The following is a 17,924-nucleotide window of genomic DNA, read 5'->3' as shown; positions in this document are numbered from 1 at the left end:
TCACTTTTTTTCCCCTTTTTTAAAAACCCTTCTCTTACCGCCTCCTCAATCCCTTCCTCATCACATACTCGCCCAAGCTGATACGCCGGGAGGAAAGAAGCGAGCAAGTTGCCTCAAGGCGTGTGACGTCACTCCTCAGGTTTAACCAAACAAGATCCACGTAATTATATTTCTTTTCTTTTTTAGACGTTTTTTTTTTCCTTTTCAGAAATTCTCCAGTGACCATATAACGGCTAATAGCTGCTCCTCCCTCCTCTTCTGTCTATCTGTCTGTCTGTATATCTGTTTGTTTGTTAATCTGTCTATCTGCCTGTGTCTGTCTGTCCGTCTATTTGTCTATTTCTTCTCTCCTCTTTACGCACTCTTCATTGTGGCAAGATCCGTCGCGTGACCTTGGGCTGAGATGGCGCACTCGGGGCACCTTAAGACCGGGAGAGGGAGGAGAGGACGGGAAAGGGGAGGGGAGAGGGAGGGACGAGGAGGAGGAAGGGGGAGGGGAGGCGGAGGGGGGGTAAGGGGACACAAGCGGGGAAAAGGAATTGGTTGATCCAACCATGGTCGGGGCCCCATTCGCCTAATCCAATCAAATTTGGGCCGCCGTTTTTTACTTTTGCGCTTTTAAACCCCCCAAACAACGGCGCGGGAAAAAGAAAAGAGGAGAGAGAAGAGAGAGAGAGAGAGAGAGAGAGAGAGAGAGAGAGAGAGAGAGAGAGAGAGAGAGAGAGAAGAGAGAGAGAGAGAGAGAGAAGAGAAGAAGAGAGAGAGAGAGAGAGAGAGAGAGAGAGAGAGAGAGAGAGAGAGAGAGAGAGAGAGAAGAAAGAAGGAGAGGGGGGCAATGAAGGGCCCTCCCTTTTTGGCCCTAAAATCCGGGCCGCCCCTTGGGGGGAAGGGGGTTTTTAAAAAAGGGGATTCCCTTTGGGAAACCTCCTTCCCCTTTTCTCATAAAAAAATGCCCTTAACTGAAACCTTCCCTTTTCCCTCCCCCTTTTTTCTTTTTTTTCCCCCTTTCCCTTCTTTTTTTTTCCCCCTCCTTTTTTCCCTCCCCCCCACCAAAATTGGGATTAAAATGTTGGACTTTCATTCCGAGTGCCCCTGCACCTCCAAGTAGGAAAAAGGGGGGAGGGAGAGAGAGAGAGAGAGAGAGAGAGAAAAGGAGAGAGAGAGAGAGAGAGAGAGAGAGAGAGAGAGAGAGAGAGAGGAGGGAGGGAGGGGAGGGGGAGGGGGGGGGGGAGGGGGGGGGGAAGAGGGAGAGGAGAGGGAGGGGGAGGGGGAGAGGGAGAGGGAGAGGGAGAGGGGGGGAAAGAAGGGAAGGGAAAGAGGGAGGAGAGGAGAGGGAGAGGAAGAGGAGAGGGAGAGGGAGGGAGGGGAGAGGAGAGGAGGAGGAGAGGAAGAGGAAGAGAGAGAGGAAGAGAGGAGAGAGAGGAGAGGAAGAGGGAAGAGAGAGAGAGAGAGAGAGAGAGAGAGAGAGAAAGTGAGAGAGAGAGAGAGAGAAGAGAGAGAGAGAGAAGAGAGAGAGAGAGACTTCCTCCCAGGGATTTTTTTGTCCCTGGAGTAAAAATAACGAGGATCAAGCCGAGGGAGAAAGAGAGGGACCGAGACGAAAACTAAGACATGAAGGGTTGAAGAAAGGCTAGCAAACGGGATCCACAGCAAGTAAGGGAATGGTAAGTGCGAGCGAGAGGAAGCGGCGCGAGCGAGAGGGGGGGGGGGGGGAGGGCGAAGAAGGCACGGGTCACACGCACCACCAAAGGCGCACGAGAGGGGCGGCGGGGAGACCCAGCTGCTAGCGGGAGAGCAGCCGGACGCCGCGTCCCTTTAGAGAGTCTTCACTTCAAGAGCGGAGAAGAGCAGCAGCGAGCGAGCGAGCGATGAGAGACGGCAAGTTCAACAGGGTACATGAGAGAAACTGTGGGTCAGGAACTCGGGGGAGAAATCGATAGCTTATACAAATTACCCCCCGTGTTTTCTTGTTCCCTTCTCTGTCGCCTTCTTTTATCGTCGACTGAATTCGCCTTCTTTTATTGTCAACTAAATTCGCCTTGCAGTCAGTATTGCACGAGGAATAACATCCGAATATCATGAACAGGACAAGGCGGCAGCATTCACGGACGAGACCTGGAAGCTTAATCGTTGGGGCAAAAAGTAAGAGAAGAGTAAGAGGGGAAAAAAAGAGCAAAGCGATAGGAAAGACAAATACAGAGAAAATGTCAACAAATGTTTTCTAATGAGGAATGTGAAGGGAAGAGTAAAGGTGAGCGGAGGCCTGGAGAAGAGACCCCAAAGCCGCAACGCCCGTCTTAGGCCTATAGCAGCGCCAGCAACGCGACAGGGCCTTCTCCCTAATCCGATTCGGAGCGCGCGCACGCCTCGAGCACCACGCCCCTCTGGCCACGGCTCCGGGGAACGTCATCGCCGAGGCGTTACCGGTTTCCCTAGCAGACGGCCCTGCAGGATGATCTTGCGTCTGAAGGCCTTCGCCCGCCCCGCGTCCTCAGCTCACTCGCAGATGGGATTTCAAAGGTGGAATCTCAATTTCCGAATTTAGAATTTGAATTCAACAAGGCGTTGGGCTCAGCCATCTCAAAGATTAAACATCAATTTTACGCACGTCGGATGGGAATTTTGCTATTTTACGCTTTCTTATCAGATTGCGTAAATTGTAATGGAGTAAATTTAAAGCAGAGCAAAAGAAAAGCAAATTCTCACGAGTTCACGCTTAATCAAAGCACTTGCTATACGCTCGAAAAACTCCAAACGACTAACAAAGAACCGTTAAAAAAAAAGTTATATACTTTGAACGGCTTTCAAGGAGTCCAGTCACGTCAGTTCGCCAAGCCGCAATTTCAGGGCGCAGAGATCCGTAAAATATCACGCAGCGATGGGAGGCAATGGGTGAAGGGGAGGGTGTGGGAGAGGGAAGGAGAGGAGTGGAGAGGAGAAGAGAAAGGAGAAGAGAGAGGAGAAGAGACAGGATAAGAGAAGGGAGAAGAGAGGAGAGGAGAGCGGAGGAGGGGAAAGAAAATGAGGCGATGGGTGGCACGGAAAAAAAAGATTCATTTCATAGAGGAACTCGTCAGCCTCCCATGCCGGTGTCCTAAAAAAAAGGCCGTCATTAGAAGTCCCTTCCTCACCCCACTTCCTCTACCTCCACTCCTCCTTTTCTCTTTCCATCTTCGGGATTACCGTCAGCGGTGTGCACCCCCCCCCCCCCTCTCCATCACATGAAACCGGTACCGCGGTCCCAACAGACCAGGGAGATGGGGGAGGATATGAGAGGGGATAAAGAGGAATAGCGAGAGAGAGAGAGAGAGAGAGAGAGAGAGAGAGAGAGAGAGAGAGAGAGAGAGAGAGAGAGTGAGTGAGTGAGTGAGTGAGTGAGTGAGTGAGTGAGTGAGTGAGTGAGTGAGTGAGTGAGTGAGTGAGTGAGTGAGTGAGTGAGTGAGTGAGTGAGTGTATATGTACGTGGAGGTTCACCCAAAGTCTGCGAGAGATGAAGGCTCGCGGCTCATTAGGCAGTTCCCGTCCATCGACTTTTCATATTTTCATCTGTTGCATCTTCCTGTCCTGATTCTCTTTCCCGGCGCCATCACCGCCGTCTCCTCCTTCCTCTTCTCATTAAGCTGAAGCGCCAAGGGGGAAGGTGATTAGGCGGACCGGGGAATAAAAGGGCCATGAGTCACAGAGTCGCACGGTGAGTCATACGCTGATGATGATGATGAGGGCGGGCGAGAGGAAGGGCGCTCTGGCTCGGGGACGGACTGGCATCGCAGGAGTCGGCGCCGCGGTGACTCATCTCCCCGCGACCTCTTCCAGGCGAGGAACCATATCTTTTTTTCCAAATTCGACTTCTGAACGCAGAGCATTTTGTAAGTCGAGATTTGCACAGGCAAGAGGTGTCTCCAGTGAACTACTTTTTACAAGACACGCCTTGGACTTGACTCTTCAAAGACAACTTATATCTCTTTAGTTATTTTCAACCACTTTTTCCAGGAAAATGAGGATCCATAAAGTACCACGGCACAACGCCGCAATTCACCATTACACGACAGAAATGTGATCTTTCCCTTTATGAAAAAGGAACCACTAGTTGAAGAAGATAGCCGGCAAAAAAATCTGCTCTTCTCAGGTCGTATTTTCATCTATGAAGATGTCCTCATTATATTCAGAAATAAAACATGAAATTGTAATTTTCCCGACTTTGGTCTTATACTTTATTTATATATTTATATATTTATATATTTATATATTTATATATTAATTTATTTATATTTTTATTTATTTATATATTTATATATATATTTATATATCAATACTGTACTTCTTCAAAATCGTGCATTTTAGGGACGAGAAATCACATTTCGTGATTACTGTTTTCGGTATGCAAAGATAGTAGTCCTGCCTTCGTCGGATCAAAATCGCGTGCTGAATAAGAATAGCTTTTCCATTACCATCCAAAATTTTTGCAAAGGTATATATGTCACTGCATAATCGTTTTCCTATCTATGTCACAATTACCGACTCCCATAAATAAAAACATCCTCATTTCTTCTGCGGGTTATGAAAGCAATGAAACCAAACATCGAAGGGGGTCTCGGGCTCAGGGTTGTAAAACATGCGCCAACATCTCAAAATCAATAAATACTGTATATCAAGTCTTTTTGGAAGGAACAGCAGAAGTGCCTCCAGGAACAGGGAGCCGGAGGAGGGTTCGACGAAGGGGGAGGAGCTCCGACAAAGGGAAAGCGGTAGGGGGTTCAGGTAAAGGGAGAGCAAAGGGGGCAGGGGAAGGCAGAATCAATGAGAGTCAGAGGGAGGAGGAGGAGGAGGAGGAGGAGGAGGAGGAGAAGAAGGAGGAGGAGAAGGAGGAGGAGGAGGAGGAAGAGGAGGAAGAGGAGGAGGAGGAGGAGGAGGAGGGGGAGGGTGGGAAGAGGAGGAGGAGGAGGAGGAGGAGAAGGAGGAGGAGGAGGAGTAGGAGGTGATGGTGGTCCGTCGCTAGGAATCACGGGGAGGGAGAGGGGGAGTCGAGGGAGACGGGGAGAGCGGGAGAGAGAGGTGGGGTCGTATCCAGTTACTTATACGCCAGAGGAGGTACACCTCTGAGACACATCCGCACAACACTGTCTCCTCTCCTTGCTTATTGTCTCCCTTCCTCACGCCCTCCCTCGCGTAAGAAAACGGGAAGACCCTCAAATACAACCATTCACGTTCAAAACATTTGCACAACTCATCCGGTCTCTGAAAAAAAGAAAAATGTTCAAACAATGATTTCGCTTTCTTATCGCCCCGGCTACCTGTGCAGGTGCGTGCAGGGGGGAAGGGAAGGGGGGGGGGGAGGCGGGTTATCATCTCCGAGATAAAGTCCGGCGGCGTCTAGTTACGCGCAACGGTCCGGTTTCGCGAAGAGTTCCGAGGCCAGCATAAAATACATGCTGTAAAAATAGAGACATTAGCAAGGCTAATCTTTGTCCTACTGACACGTCCGACCCCCCGGTGCCGCAACGTGCTCACGTGACCGCCCGCCACCACAACACGCGGCAGCCAGGGAAATGACTCGAGCAAGCGACCGGAAAATGGGACGCTAGCAACCATAACCGCAGCTCCAATTATGCGCGACCAAGCCAATGGGATCGAAATAAGTCTGGAAATAAATGAAAGAAACAGCAAGACTGGCATACGATCACTCAGGCCGCGGATGTGTCGGAGATCTGACAGGTGTGATTCCTAACACCCTTTCCTATGACCTCCACAAGCCCCTCTCCCCTTCGTGCACCCATCCTCTTCCCTCCCTCTCCCACTGCTACATAACACTGCGTTTCCGGCGGCCACAACCGGACTGAGGCGAGATTTACCCTTTAGGATGTTGCACGTGGAGGCGGCACGCAATACCAATCATTCATTTCAAAACGTATCCGTGTTTGCTCTCGAGAACGGCAGGAAAATACTAAAAATAAACAATGACGAGCGAAAGTCACTGCTGGCTGTTCGTGGCCCGGGGAGTCGCCCGAGAAAGGAAGAGAAAATGGACATCTGTTGACTAATAAAAAGTGAAAGCCAAAGAAAGTATGCTTTCTCTATCCAGTCTCTCCTTCTCATCGCCAGGACCAAAAACTGCCAGAGATACACGATAACTTCTCGCTAAATGAACTAAATAAAGAGGAAACTGTTTAAAATAACCTGAACGCAAAAACAAAACACCTCATTCGGCAAGTGCCTTCCAGGCTGGCTTCATCAAGGGAAAACGAGAAGACAAAAAATCCGAGGCTTCCTTCATTAATAACACTTCTCGGCCCTAACGCCTCAATAGGAACTTGGAGTGAAACGTCTCAGGCTTTCTTTCCCAAATCTTGACTTTCTTATTTTTATACGAGTTATGCCTGTCTTACTGTTATTAAAAGTGCATTTTGTCTTACTCACAACAATGACCGGTCGACTATTAACGTAGGCCAACCACTCCGACTAACCTGTGGAAGAAAAAAAACAAAATTTAGACAGTGAACGAACAGGCGAGTGAATTCATATAACAAACACAAACACACACACACACAAAGACAGACAGAGAGAGAGGGAGAGGGGAAGAAGGGAGGGAGGGAAGGAGGGAAGGAGGGAAGGAGGGAAGGAGAGAAGAGAAGAGGAGAGGGAGAGGGAGAGAGAGAGAGAGAACGCTAGAAAAAAAGGTAGAAAGGTTATGGGAGGAGAAGAGACGAATTTTGCGAGAAGAGCGAAGAACTAGGTGACGAGACCCCCCCCCCCCCCCAGCATCCATCGAGCCTGTAGGTGTGGTGGCGGGTGACGACAGATTGGCTCGCCCCGGATGGGTACAATCCCCGGCGTGTGGCCGCCGCCTCCCGCGATGGGGCGACGCCACTTGATCCCTCCCCTCCTTCCCTCTCCCCCTCTCGCCGGCCCTCAATCACTCTTTATAGTTTAATGCGGCGCGCGTGCGCCCTCGTCCCTTATTCCTCCAATTTCCCCCCTGCCTATGGCACCTGGTGCAGGGAGAGGACCTGTGCCGCGGGCCGGGGGCAGGATGCTGACCCTCGCGACCCTGCGCTTCACATCACGGACCTATACCTTCTGCACCTGCCCGCTCCAATCCCCTCCTCTCTTCTACCTTACCTTTCCTTCCCTTTCCTTGTTCTCTCCTTCCCTCCCCATCCCATCCCTTCTCTTCTCCTCCTCTCCCCCTCCCCTCCTCTTCCCCTTCTCTTCCCCTCCTCTCCCCTCCTCTCTCCCTTCCCCTCCCCTCTTCTTCCTCCCCTTCCCTCTCTCCCCTCCCCCTCCCCTCTCTCCTCTTCCCCTCCCCTCCCATCTCTCCCCTTCCTCTTTCTTCCCTCTTCCCCCTTCCTTCCACTTCGCCTCCATGACTGCCCACTCTCCCCGCGCCCCGCCATGCATCCCAATCGAGCAACCTGTAATTATCCTTCCCGTTAATTTGGACCAACCCAAGACGCCCTTCGCTTTTCTTTGTGATTCTGATGACTTACGTCCAGAACGACCCCCCTTTTTCCCTTGTTATTTTCCCCTCCGCTCATCTTCTCGCTGCGCAGTGAGGTGAAATAGGGGGAGGAAGTGGGTGGGAAGGAGAGAGGGGGGGAGGAAGTGGGTGGGAAGGAGAGAGGGAGAGGAAGTGGGTGGGAAGGAGAGGGGGAGAGGAAGTGAGTGGGAAGGAGAGGGGGGGAGAGGGTGTGTGGGTGGGAAGGAGGGGGAGGAAGAGGGGTGGGAAGGAGAGGGGGAGAAAGCAAGTGGGAAGGTGAGGAGGGAGGGGGGGGGGCAGTGGGAAGGAGAGGGAAGGAGGCTGGCATGAGAAAGGGAAAGAAGGGAAACTCCACAAACAGAAATGGGTAGGGGCCTAGAAGAGAGGACATAAAGGGGAGGGATAAAGGGTAAGAAAGGAAAAGGGGGAGTGCGGGGCAGGAGGGCCGAGGTAGAGGGTGAGGGTGGCATGCGCCCCGTCGCGGCCGCATTCCCGCTTGGGCCGAATTAGTTGTAAATGACACGCCGCGCGGCCAGCCTTCACGCCGGCCGATCTGCCAGGCCAAGAGCACCGCCACCGCTCTCGCCCTCACCACACGGCATGGCGGCAGGAGGGAGAGTGACGGTGGCGACGAAGCCGTTAATCGTACAGTGGTGGCGATAATGATAACAGCAGTGAAAGTGATGATAGTGATGATGATGATATTACTGCTATTAGCGCAGGGGAAGCCCGAGGCCGGTTGCGAGTGGGCGCCTGATGTGTCTCCCACACCCGCACCCGCTCCGCCACCTCATTACGATGAGAACTCAGACAATGCCAGCAACGAGGAACCGCTGAACCCAAATAAACGGTCCGGTAGAAAATTGCTCCAGCTGTCAAATGTAATAAACATCAGGACTAGTGGAATGATTCGTGATGAAATACCCAATGAATCTTACTTTGATCATTATTCAATATCATTTTAACGATAATTATGAGAAGTACCAATATCAATTTAATCACTCTTCAATATCAGCATAATAAAAACTATCATTACTATAATCGCTATCCTTTTCAGTAACATTATCATTGTTTACGATAATTATAATAATTATTATTACCGTTAAGCACTGCCATTATTACAGTTGTTTCGTCGTCGTCATCATAATCTGCTTTTCCCTTTCCCTCGCCACTTCGAAGTCCGCTGACTTCGGCGGCGGCGGCGGCGGCGGCGGAGGAAGCGCGCGCATTCCACAGGAGATGCATCATCTACGAACACGGCGTCCCGAGCGTCGCCATGGGAACCGGTCTTCCTAGGCTTAGCGACCACGCCGTTCTCGCTCTTACGTCCCTCTAAGCACGGCTCAGATTCGCCTGCACCTAACGCGACTATTGTGATTTACTGATGTGCTCTAAAAGAGATTTCACGCGAGCAGACTGTAAACACGCTCACTCAGGAAACGTAGCTCTACATCAACCAGACGTCACGAACTCTGCGATACAAATAACACTAACAAGAACGCTAACAAGGATATGATACATCTTTCCTTCATATAAACATATAAATAAAAATACAAATAAGAATGCTCATCACTACCACTATTGGGATCGCCTCAACAGTGCTAACCAAATCCTTATTAACCATATGTCATCATATACAACAAATTATAGTAAAATAAACAAAAATACGCAAAAAAAAACAGTAACTGGAAAGATGGAAAAATAAAATAAAGACAATTCAGAGCGAAAAGATAGGACCTAACGAGAAGAGACGCGACTGGGAGGGGAGGCAAGTGATGGCGACCACTTATCAACAACCTGCAAAGAGCGACAATGACCAGCCAGGGGTAGGGTGTCGGAGGAGGGAATGGAGGGGCTGGGGGTAGCGAGAATGAGGCGGAGGAGGGAAGGGAGGGGCTGGGGGTAGCGAGAATGAGGCGGAGGAGGGAAGGGAGGGGCTGGGGGTAGCGAGAATGAGGCGGAGGAGGGAAGGGGGGGCTGGGGGTAGCGAGAATGAGGCGGAGGAGGGAAGGGGAGGGCTTTGGGGGTAGCGAGAATGAGGCCCGGAGGAGGGAAGGGAGGGGCTGGGGGTAAGGAGAATGAGGCGGAGGAGGGTGTTGGAGGGGCTGGGGGTGGGGCGAGAATGGGGCGGAGGAGGGAAGGGAGGGGCTGGGGGTAGCGAGAATGAGGCGGAGGAGGGAAGGGAGGGGCTGGGGGGTAGCGAGAATGAGGCGGAGGAGGGAAGGGAGGGGCTGGGGTAGCGAGAATGGGGCGGAGGAGGGAAGGGAGGGGCTGGGGTATGAGAATGAGGCGGAGGAGGGGCTGAACGGCGATCGTGACAACCCAATCATGCAAACGCGAAAGACGGATCTGTATTGAGATGCTCCTCGCACTTCCATTATGTTACTCAATACCAGAAAACATATGTTGTAACATCACTCTCACCACTCACTCACTCACTCACACACACACACACACACACACACACACACACACACACACACACACACACACACACACACACACACACACAGAGAGAGAGAGAGAGAGAGAGAGAGAGAGAGAGAGAGAGAGAGAGAGAGAGAGAGAGAGAGAGAGAGAGAGAGAGAGAGAGAGAGAGAGAGAGAGAGAGAGAGAGAGAGAGACGGGGGGGGGGGGGGGGGCAGAGAGAAAGAGAGAGAAAGGGAGAGAGAGATTTGATCTAATAAAAAATTGTTTACAGAACAGATGCTATAGCACCTATCCAAACTGGCTGTGTTCCTATTCATGCAGAGGGTTGTCAATCAAACATTAATTCTACATGCCAGAAGGGCTGTGTCATTATGCTTATATTATTCACATATCATCTAGTTAGTAGAAAAAAACAAAAACTTTTATATCCCTAATCATATCGAAGACAAGACCATTGTCTATGATAAAAATTAACATTATCAATAAGTGCTGGTCTCTGGACAGTGCTATTTGATCGACAGGATGCAGTTTTCGAACAACAGTGGTGATACGTAACTAGCTTTGCCCCCATCCTGTATATAATGTATAGTGTACTGGTATCCTAAGCGTAATTTGGTTAGTGTAACCTGCTGTCTCCGACTAGCCTCCTTCCTCCGCGACAGTCCATTACAGGGAGGGAGGGAGGGAGGGAGGGAGGGAAGGAGGGAGGGAGGAAGGGAGAGAGAACCATCCCAGAAAGCCAAGCTACAATCTCCACCTCCCCCCCTCACCAATCAACCCCCTCCTCCTGTGCTAACGTTCACTCAAACACTCCTCCAACTCGACCGCATGACAGCAACTCGTCATGAAACTGGGACTCGCTCTCCTACTTTCACTCGCCATCGTGTCCCTTCCCCGTGACAAGAGGAACCGAACTCACACCTCCATATCTCCCAATACATAGAACTAAACAAAAACGAATACGTGCAACCTTTATATCTGTTGGGGGTGGGGGAGGAAGAGGGAGGAAGAGGAGGAAGAGGAGAGGAAAGGGACGGAGAGAGGAAAAGTAGAGGAAATGGAAGTAAAGTAGGGAGAGCTTGTGTAAGAGCGCCAGTGAGAGAGTGACGGACGGAGGCGGAGGAGTGAAACACAAGGGCGCACGAGGAAAAGGCGAGGATCGCTCCCAAAATACCCCCTGCAAAGTGGCAAGATTGAATCACAAGAGCATGGACTGTGGAATCACGGGGGAAGGAGGGAAAGGGTGGCGAAGGAGATTGAGAGGGGAAGGAGGGAGGGGGGGGGGGTGGGGGCTGGGACTAAAGGACACAACTCACTCGCGCAACTTCAGCAACAAGCAAACGACCCAGGGCAAAGGGGAGACGTGACCGCTGCGAAGGACACGACACGGGCTGCCTGGAAACAAAATAGCAGCAGGGCACACGCTGGCTCTCTTCATACAAGGGACACACAGAGAGACAGACGAACAGGCACCTGCATGTGCACATACACGCGCGCACACACACACACAGAGAGAGAGAGAGAGAGAGAGAGAGAGAGAGAGAGAGAGAGAGAGAGAGAGAGAGAGAGAGAGAGAGAGAGAGAGAGAGAGAGAGAGAGAGAGAGAGAGAGAGAGAAAACAACGGTTCACGGCGGTGAGTGACCGTGTGGGATTGAGGGAGAGAGGCGAGGCGCTGTCTTGAATAATCTCCAGGGAAACGGCAACACAATCTGGTGAACGTAAATTTACCACAGAGGAGGAAAGGGAGGAAGACCGGAAGGAGGGGGGATGTGGTTAAGGGAGGAGGAGCAGATAGGTTCTAAGGAGGGACGGCAGCCAAAAAAGAAAAGGCAAATAACAGCCACAACAAGGGAAGAAAGCTCCCGAGCCACGTGGAATCTGGCAAAGCTTTACCAAACAAAACGACGAAAATGTTTAGATAACACATACGCGCGCGCGCGAGCGCACAATGAATGAATAAAAAAAAATACACACATAAAAAACCCATGTTCCACAGAAGAATCCCAACACGAACAAGGGAAAAGCATGGTGACTCGATGTTGAAGTGCAGGTACGAAACGAAAGAGCAAAAGCAGCTTGAACGGATGGTCGCGGACGATGGGCGGTGGGTGGGCGGCCTGCCAGCGTGTCGCCCTGCTCTACCTCCTCTGTTAACCTCGCCCTCCACACTATCGCCTCTCCCATCCCTCCTCCCGTCAGTGGCCCTGAACCCCTATCCTTTTCCCTGTTCGTCCCACTGTCCCCAACACCCCTCTTCACTGTCTTCCCTTTTCGTCCTGATTTTTCTACTGACACATGTTGAACTCCTCACGGGTCCAATATCCCTTCTACCCCATCCCCTGCCTGTCACGTTCCCTCCGGCGAGTGCAGCACCGGTTTCCAGCTTCAAGTGGCCAATAAAGCAACCCCTCATACTCGATCATTCATTCACACTACATAGAGCTGAGGGACAAGGAAGGGAGAAGGAAAGAGGGAGGGAAGGAAGAAGGGAAGAAAGAAAGGGAGAGAGGGTGAAGAAGAAGGAGGGAGGAAGGGAGAAGGGGAAGGGAGAAGGAAAGGGAAAGGGAGGGAAGGAGAAGGGAAGGAGGGAGGGAAGGAGAAGGAAGGAGGGGAGGGAAAGGGGAGAAGGAAGGAGGGAGGGAAGGAGGGAAAGGGAAGGAGAAAAGGAAGGGGAGAAGGAGTGAAAAGGGAAGGGGAAGGAGAAGGAAGGGAGAAGGAGGGAGGGAACGAGAACGAAGGAAGAAGGAGGGAGGAAGGGAGAAGGAGGGAAAGCGAGAGAGGGAGAGAGGGAGAGAGAGGGAGGGCGGGAGGGGGAGAATTTAGGCAAGGAGGAAAGGGGAGGGGATCGTAACTAAAAAAATGAAAACATGGCGAAGACCGACTTAGTGGCCTCCGTCCTCCATTCCGCTGCCGAATCCTACCTACGTCACCTTTCCCTATTGTCCCAGCGCCACAGCCTCCGCCCGTACAAAGCACCTGGAATCAGGTGAACACGCGGCGCATGTGGCTAACAAGCTAATACAAGGGGTGATGTCATCCTTACCTTCCCTCCCTTCCCCTCCTGCCCCCTCCCCTCACCCCTGCTCGTGACGGAAGGCCACGTGTTGTACAAGTGTTGCCTTGCCACACACCTGTCCTTCACGCTATCTCGCAAGCTCTCGTTTTACACTAAACACAATACAAACTGAGAAAATACGTAAAAGGGCGGAGAGAGGGAGTCAAAAGAGAAGGATTGGAAAGGACAGGGATGGAATACAGCCACACCTACGCACGAGGCTCGAGAGCAGGCACGGGGCTGAGCCATCCAAGCGTGGCCACAGTTTGAAGAACCCGGCAGGCAGCTTGTAAACGACAAACAGAACAAAGGTGTTAACGCCCACAGGCTCCTAATACCATACATTCCCTTGCGGCGGTATACACGGGAGCGCCGTTCAGGGCGTCTGCTCTGCCATTTGGCTATATTTATACTCTGGCATTACGAGCAGCTGCACACTGCCATTAGCAAGGTATGGATGGGACGGAGTCGCGCGGCCTCGGAGGCAGGCACAGGTGTCACGCCAGACTCCCACAACATCTACGTTCATTTTTTAAAGCGACGGCTGTGCACGTTCTCGCGGGCGTGCGACGGGACAGCGCCGAGCCCGATCATCCAGACTTGACTGCGAGGCTCAGGTTGCCATGGCCAGACACGGCCTGCAGATGGACCCGCGAGGCCAATCGAGGACAAACAACTTGGGGCGGGAGGCCAACACAGCAGGATCGCCTGGCGTGAGGCATCCCCAGCTCGAATGGGCGGTGCGCGCGCCGTCGTTTTAGGCAAGCTCTTTCGAAAGACAACGCTCCAGAGCTCTCCTCCTACACTTTCTAAAACCACACACGTCCGTAACCGAATCCTCTACTTACTCGTCCCGAAAGAAAATGCATGGGAGCCACAGAGTCCCCGCTCGCCTGGAGTATTGACTGCCATGCGGCCGCCCGTCGACTGAGCGCGCAATGCCGATTAGCACGGCGAGCGGCCACCGCTCAGCACGTGAATCACCGCCTCGCTATCCCGTCCGGCTCCGCGACTCCTGTATAACGGTCAACCTGCGGCTTCCTCCCGCTACCGCTCGTCAACAAGGCTCCCACGCTCCACACGCTCCTCCCCTTTCCTTACCTCTCTCTCAGGTCCCGACCCCCTCTCCCGTTCCATCCACACTCGCACACTCGCGCATGGCGTTGCTGCTACCCTTCTTCCCTGCCGCCCACCTGTGCCCTGCGTGTACCGGCCACAAAGCGCGCCCCTCGCCTCGACAAGCCTTCCGTTCCCTCAATCGAGACTCGTGACCTTTTTTAAGTATTTAGTAAGAATCCTTCTCTCTTTCCTTAAAAGCGCGCGCCCTCGCCCGCCACTCCCCGGCCAACTTGAAGCACCGCTAAGAAACAACACAATCAAGTTTTACCTGTCAGCAGCCAGCGCCGACATCACGCCGGTTTTCCCCTGTTAGGTCCGTCGAAGCGAAAGACTAAGCCGATGCAAAATGACCGCAGTCGCAGAAACAAGAAGAAAGGAGCCCCGCAACTGCTGAGTAACCTTTTTCCTCCACCCTCACGTCCGTTTCATTACAGAGCCAGAGCTCCTTGAAACAGCTGCAAAAGTTTACCACCTGCAGAAGAATCGGAACACTACACGAGAGAGGGATAGGAGGGAGAGAGGGAGAGAGGGAGAGAGAGGAGGAGAGAGAGGGGGAGAGAGAGGGGAGAGAGAGGGGAGTAGAGAAGGGAGGGAGAGAGGGGAGGGAGGGAGAGAGAGAGAGAGAGAGAGAGAGAGAGAGAGAGAGAGAGAGAGAGAGAGAGAGAGAGAGAGAGAGAGAGAGAGAGAGAGAGAGAGAGAGAGAGAGAGAGAGAGAAGGGGGGGGGAGGTAGGAAGAGAGGGAGAGAAAGAGGAAGAGAGAGGGGGTGTGGGGAAGGGAGAGGGAGGGGAGGGAGAAGAAGGAAAAGGAGAAGGAGAGGGAGGGAGGGAGAGAGACAAACAGAGAGAGGGGGGGGGGGGGGTGCCCCAGTGCCGAAGGAGGTATTCCCTGAATCTATTGCCAGCCGGCGCGCTTTTGGTAGATGGACTGGGTGTGTACTCTTAACTCAACAACATCATAACCATATGTTGGCTCACCGTCATTATGTTAAATATGACTATTTTTGTGTCTAACATACCGAGCTCATGGAGGAGAGGAACGGACGATGTAGAAATGGAGAAGTGTAGAAAGATAATACTAGTAGCTGGTAGCTAGGGAGAGTAAATAACAAGCCAGTAATTTGATTAGCCTATGCCATGAAGACACGTTGACAGATGCTGCAGTGTCCAATATAATGTACTATTTCATACTCCGAGACGCACGGCCTCCCTCTTTCCTACTCTACTTGGTCTTCTTTCACCATTCTCTCTCCATTTCCACTTCTAAAAAAAAAAAAAATACCAAAAGCCATCGATACGAGCCCTCCAGGCGCCTCGTCGCCATATCTGAGTCGAGGCTTGTACACGGCTGCAGGGCGATTAGCCACGGGCTCGGAACAGATGGGGTTCCCTTCGAGAGAGGCAAAGGCGAATTGAAGTGAGAGATGGCGATCTCTCACTTCAATTCGCCTTCACCCTCTCTTTCACCCGAAGCTAGAAGTTGCACTGCTGACGAGAAACATTGATCATGCCCACGTGGTCAGATTGCCGTACAGATTGCACGTGTCTGCTATGTGTTCTTTGTCCTAAGTTTGTGTAGGTTCATTTACGTGTGTGATTTCTTACAGGCTACATGGCTCACCCTTCCCTCGTCGGAATGGCTACCGTCCTCCTCCTCTACATTGTAAAGCAACTTGACGATCGCTTACCTGAAAAAAAAACAGAAACAAGACAATTAATATAAACACCCTGGCAATTTTAATTCTAATAACCTCATAATACAAATATAAATAAATAAATAAATAAATACATAGTCCTGAAACCTTTCCAACTTTTTAGACTTCCTGACTTGCTATCCATCCCGCAGAGGCGATTCCAGACGGTACTACGAGTACATCTCAAGGAAAAGCAAGTACACCCTAAATCCAACTAGCGTACTAATTAAGGGACCATCAGGTCATGAGTTTTCTAAATCTGGAAAGGCACAAACGCCAACACAACAGCACAATGAGACTCGGAAATACCTCGCGAAACCCTCTCGAAAACCCTCTCGAAATCAGAATCTGTCGCTCCAGTCCAATGGCCACGCGCGGTCCCACCGTCGGGGCCGCCGCCGCCTCCGCCGGCTCTAACTCGCCGCCTCGATTAAGAACCCTAGAGAAGGTATCCGGAAGCTCAACTTCCGGTCATTACCTGTGATTATCCAGGAAGATCTCCTCCTCCTCCTCTGTCTTCTTTTTCCCCTTCATCATCTCCTCCTGCTTCATCTCCTCCTCCTCCCTTTTCTGCTTCATTTCCTCCTCCTCCTTCTTCTGCTTCGTCTCCTCCTCCTCCCTTTTCTGCTTCATATCCTCCTCCTCTTCCTTCTCCTTCTCTTTCTCTTTCTCCTTCTCCGTCTCTTTCTCCTCCTCCTCCGATCAGAATCAAGCTCATCCACACCCATTTTTAAACGTGGGGAATGTTACTCAACACCACCTGCAGCATTCTCTTCGCGCAGACGTCTCCTGCCTCTTATCCCTTCTCCCTATCATCAACTTTTTCTTCTCCCCTATATTTCTAAAAACAAAAATTGGAGGACGAACTGTTTCGGCCAGGCTGTGTATCTCTATGTAACTGACTGACCCACAGTTAGCTAGCCTGCCTGTCTGCCTCCTCTAAGCCAGGGCTTGGGAACCCAGAGTAAGGTAAGACTACATCGGTGATTCGTCATTTATTCTGAACAAAGGGAGGGAAGGAGTTAAGACAAATAAACAATCAGAAGGGGAGAACATGGAGGGATCAAGGAGTAATGAGCAAGAAGATGAGAAAGAAACGATAACTAGCAGACGACGAGAGGCAGACGCAACTGCCAGCAGAAAAAGGAAATGAAGGCTGCCTTATCACTAGCAGCAATAGGTCATACGAGAGAGCACTATGATGGCACATGCGCACTGGGAGAGGCGAGAAAACTGGAGTCAAACAAACATTCAAACTGACTTTCTGATACACAGGTAAATTTCGTGCTTTCGGGACGACCCACTACGGGGAGCGCGCCCGTCATTTTCGTCCCCCCCACAGGCGCCTACGACGGGTATGAGACCGACATGTTGCGGGGCGGCGAACGGCAGTAACGGCGCTTGTCTACGGAAGAATTAGCAAAGCAGGCGACGTCAGATGGCGAGGATATTGCTCCTTGGGAACGGTGCTGCGCCGCGCTGCTTGCAGCCGCATGCACGCGAACCATCCACGGCCCTTCCCTCTTCCCTCTTTTCGTATCTCGTCTCTCTCACACACTCATTACCCCATCTCTCTCTTTCACCATCTCCCACCCCATAACCGCGCTCCCTTACAGCTTACTAGTTTCCTCTGGTTGAACCCTCGCAACTTCTCCACTCCTCTCCAGCCCAACGATCCTCCTGTCCTTCATAATGGGCAATCAGGTCCCACAAATCGCCAGTATTGCTCTGCCTTCTTTTCCCAGCAGGTGAGGTGGAGGAGGGCGAAAGAGGGCAGAGCGTGACAAACAGAGCGGGGGCTCTAAAGCAGAGCGTATGTAAAGCAGAGTGAGAGAAAGAAAGAAGAAAGAACGAGAGAGAGAGCGAAAATGTCTTTGGAGAGAGGGAGTGGGAAGGTGAGAGGAGAGAGGGAGAGGGAAGGAGAGGAGAGAGAGGGACATGGAAGGTGAGGGGGGAGAGGGAAAGGGGGAGAAGGTGAGGGGGAGGGCGAGGGAAGGGGAGATTTAGAGATGAAGGAGGTAAGAACAGAGCAGGGGTAAGGATTAGCGCCAGTTGACCCTGTGATCCCTCGCCGGCCGGAGGGGACATGCCTCCCATGGAGACGCTGCGGCGCCTAAACGTTACGGCGCCGATGATTCTTCTTAAGTGCTTTCA

At 51.8% G+C, this 17,924-nt stretch overlaps 1 protein-coding gene across 24 annotated transcripts in view; it reads right to left on the bottom strand.

Moving 5' to 3' along the window:
• hts (adducin 1-like protein hts) overlaps positions 1-17,924 on the bottom strand; it is a 57,989-nt gene that overhangs the window by 34,871 nt on the left and 5,194 nt on the right. For 19 of the 24 annotated variants that reach the window (XM_070143666.1, XM_070143668.1, XM_070143670.1 and 16 more), the window contains exons 1-2: positions 13,809-13,885; positions 6,415-6,461 (exon numbers count right to left, since the gene is read on the bottom strand). The exons of 4 other annotated variants lie outside the window; for them this stretch is intronic. In XM_070143666.1, coding sequence (XP_069999767.1) covers positions 6,415-6,461; positions 13,809-13,829 — 68 coding nt within the window. In that variant the 5' untranslated portion in view covers positions 13,830-13,885. Of the gene's footprint in view, positions 1-6,414; positions 6,462-13,808; positions 13,886-15,697; positions 15,760-17,924 lie in introns of those variants that run through there. One more of the 24 variants, XM_070143690.1, reaches the window with a different exon arrangement.

This window comes from Penaeus vannamei, chromosome 31, assembly GCF_042767895.1.
Source record: "Penaeus vannamei isolate JL-2024 chromosome 31, ASM4276789v1, whole genome shotgun sequence".
Lineage (NCBI taxonomy): Eukaryota > Metazoa > Arthropoda > Malacostraca > Decapoda > Penaeidae > Penaeus > Penaeus vannamei.
This window is presented reverse-complemented; position numbering and strand designations above follow the sequence as displayed.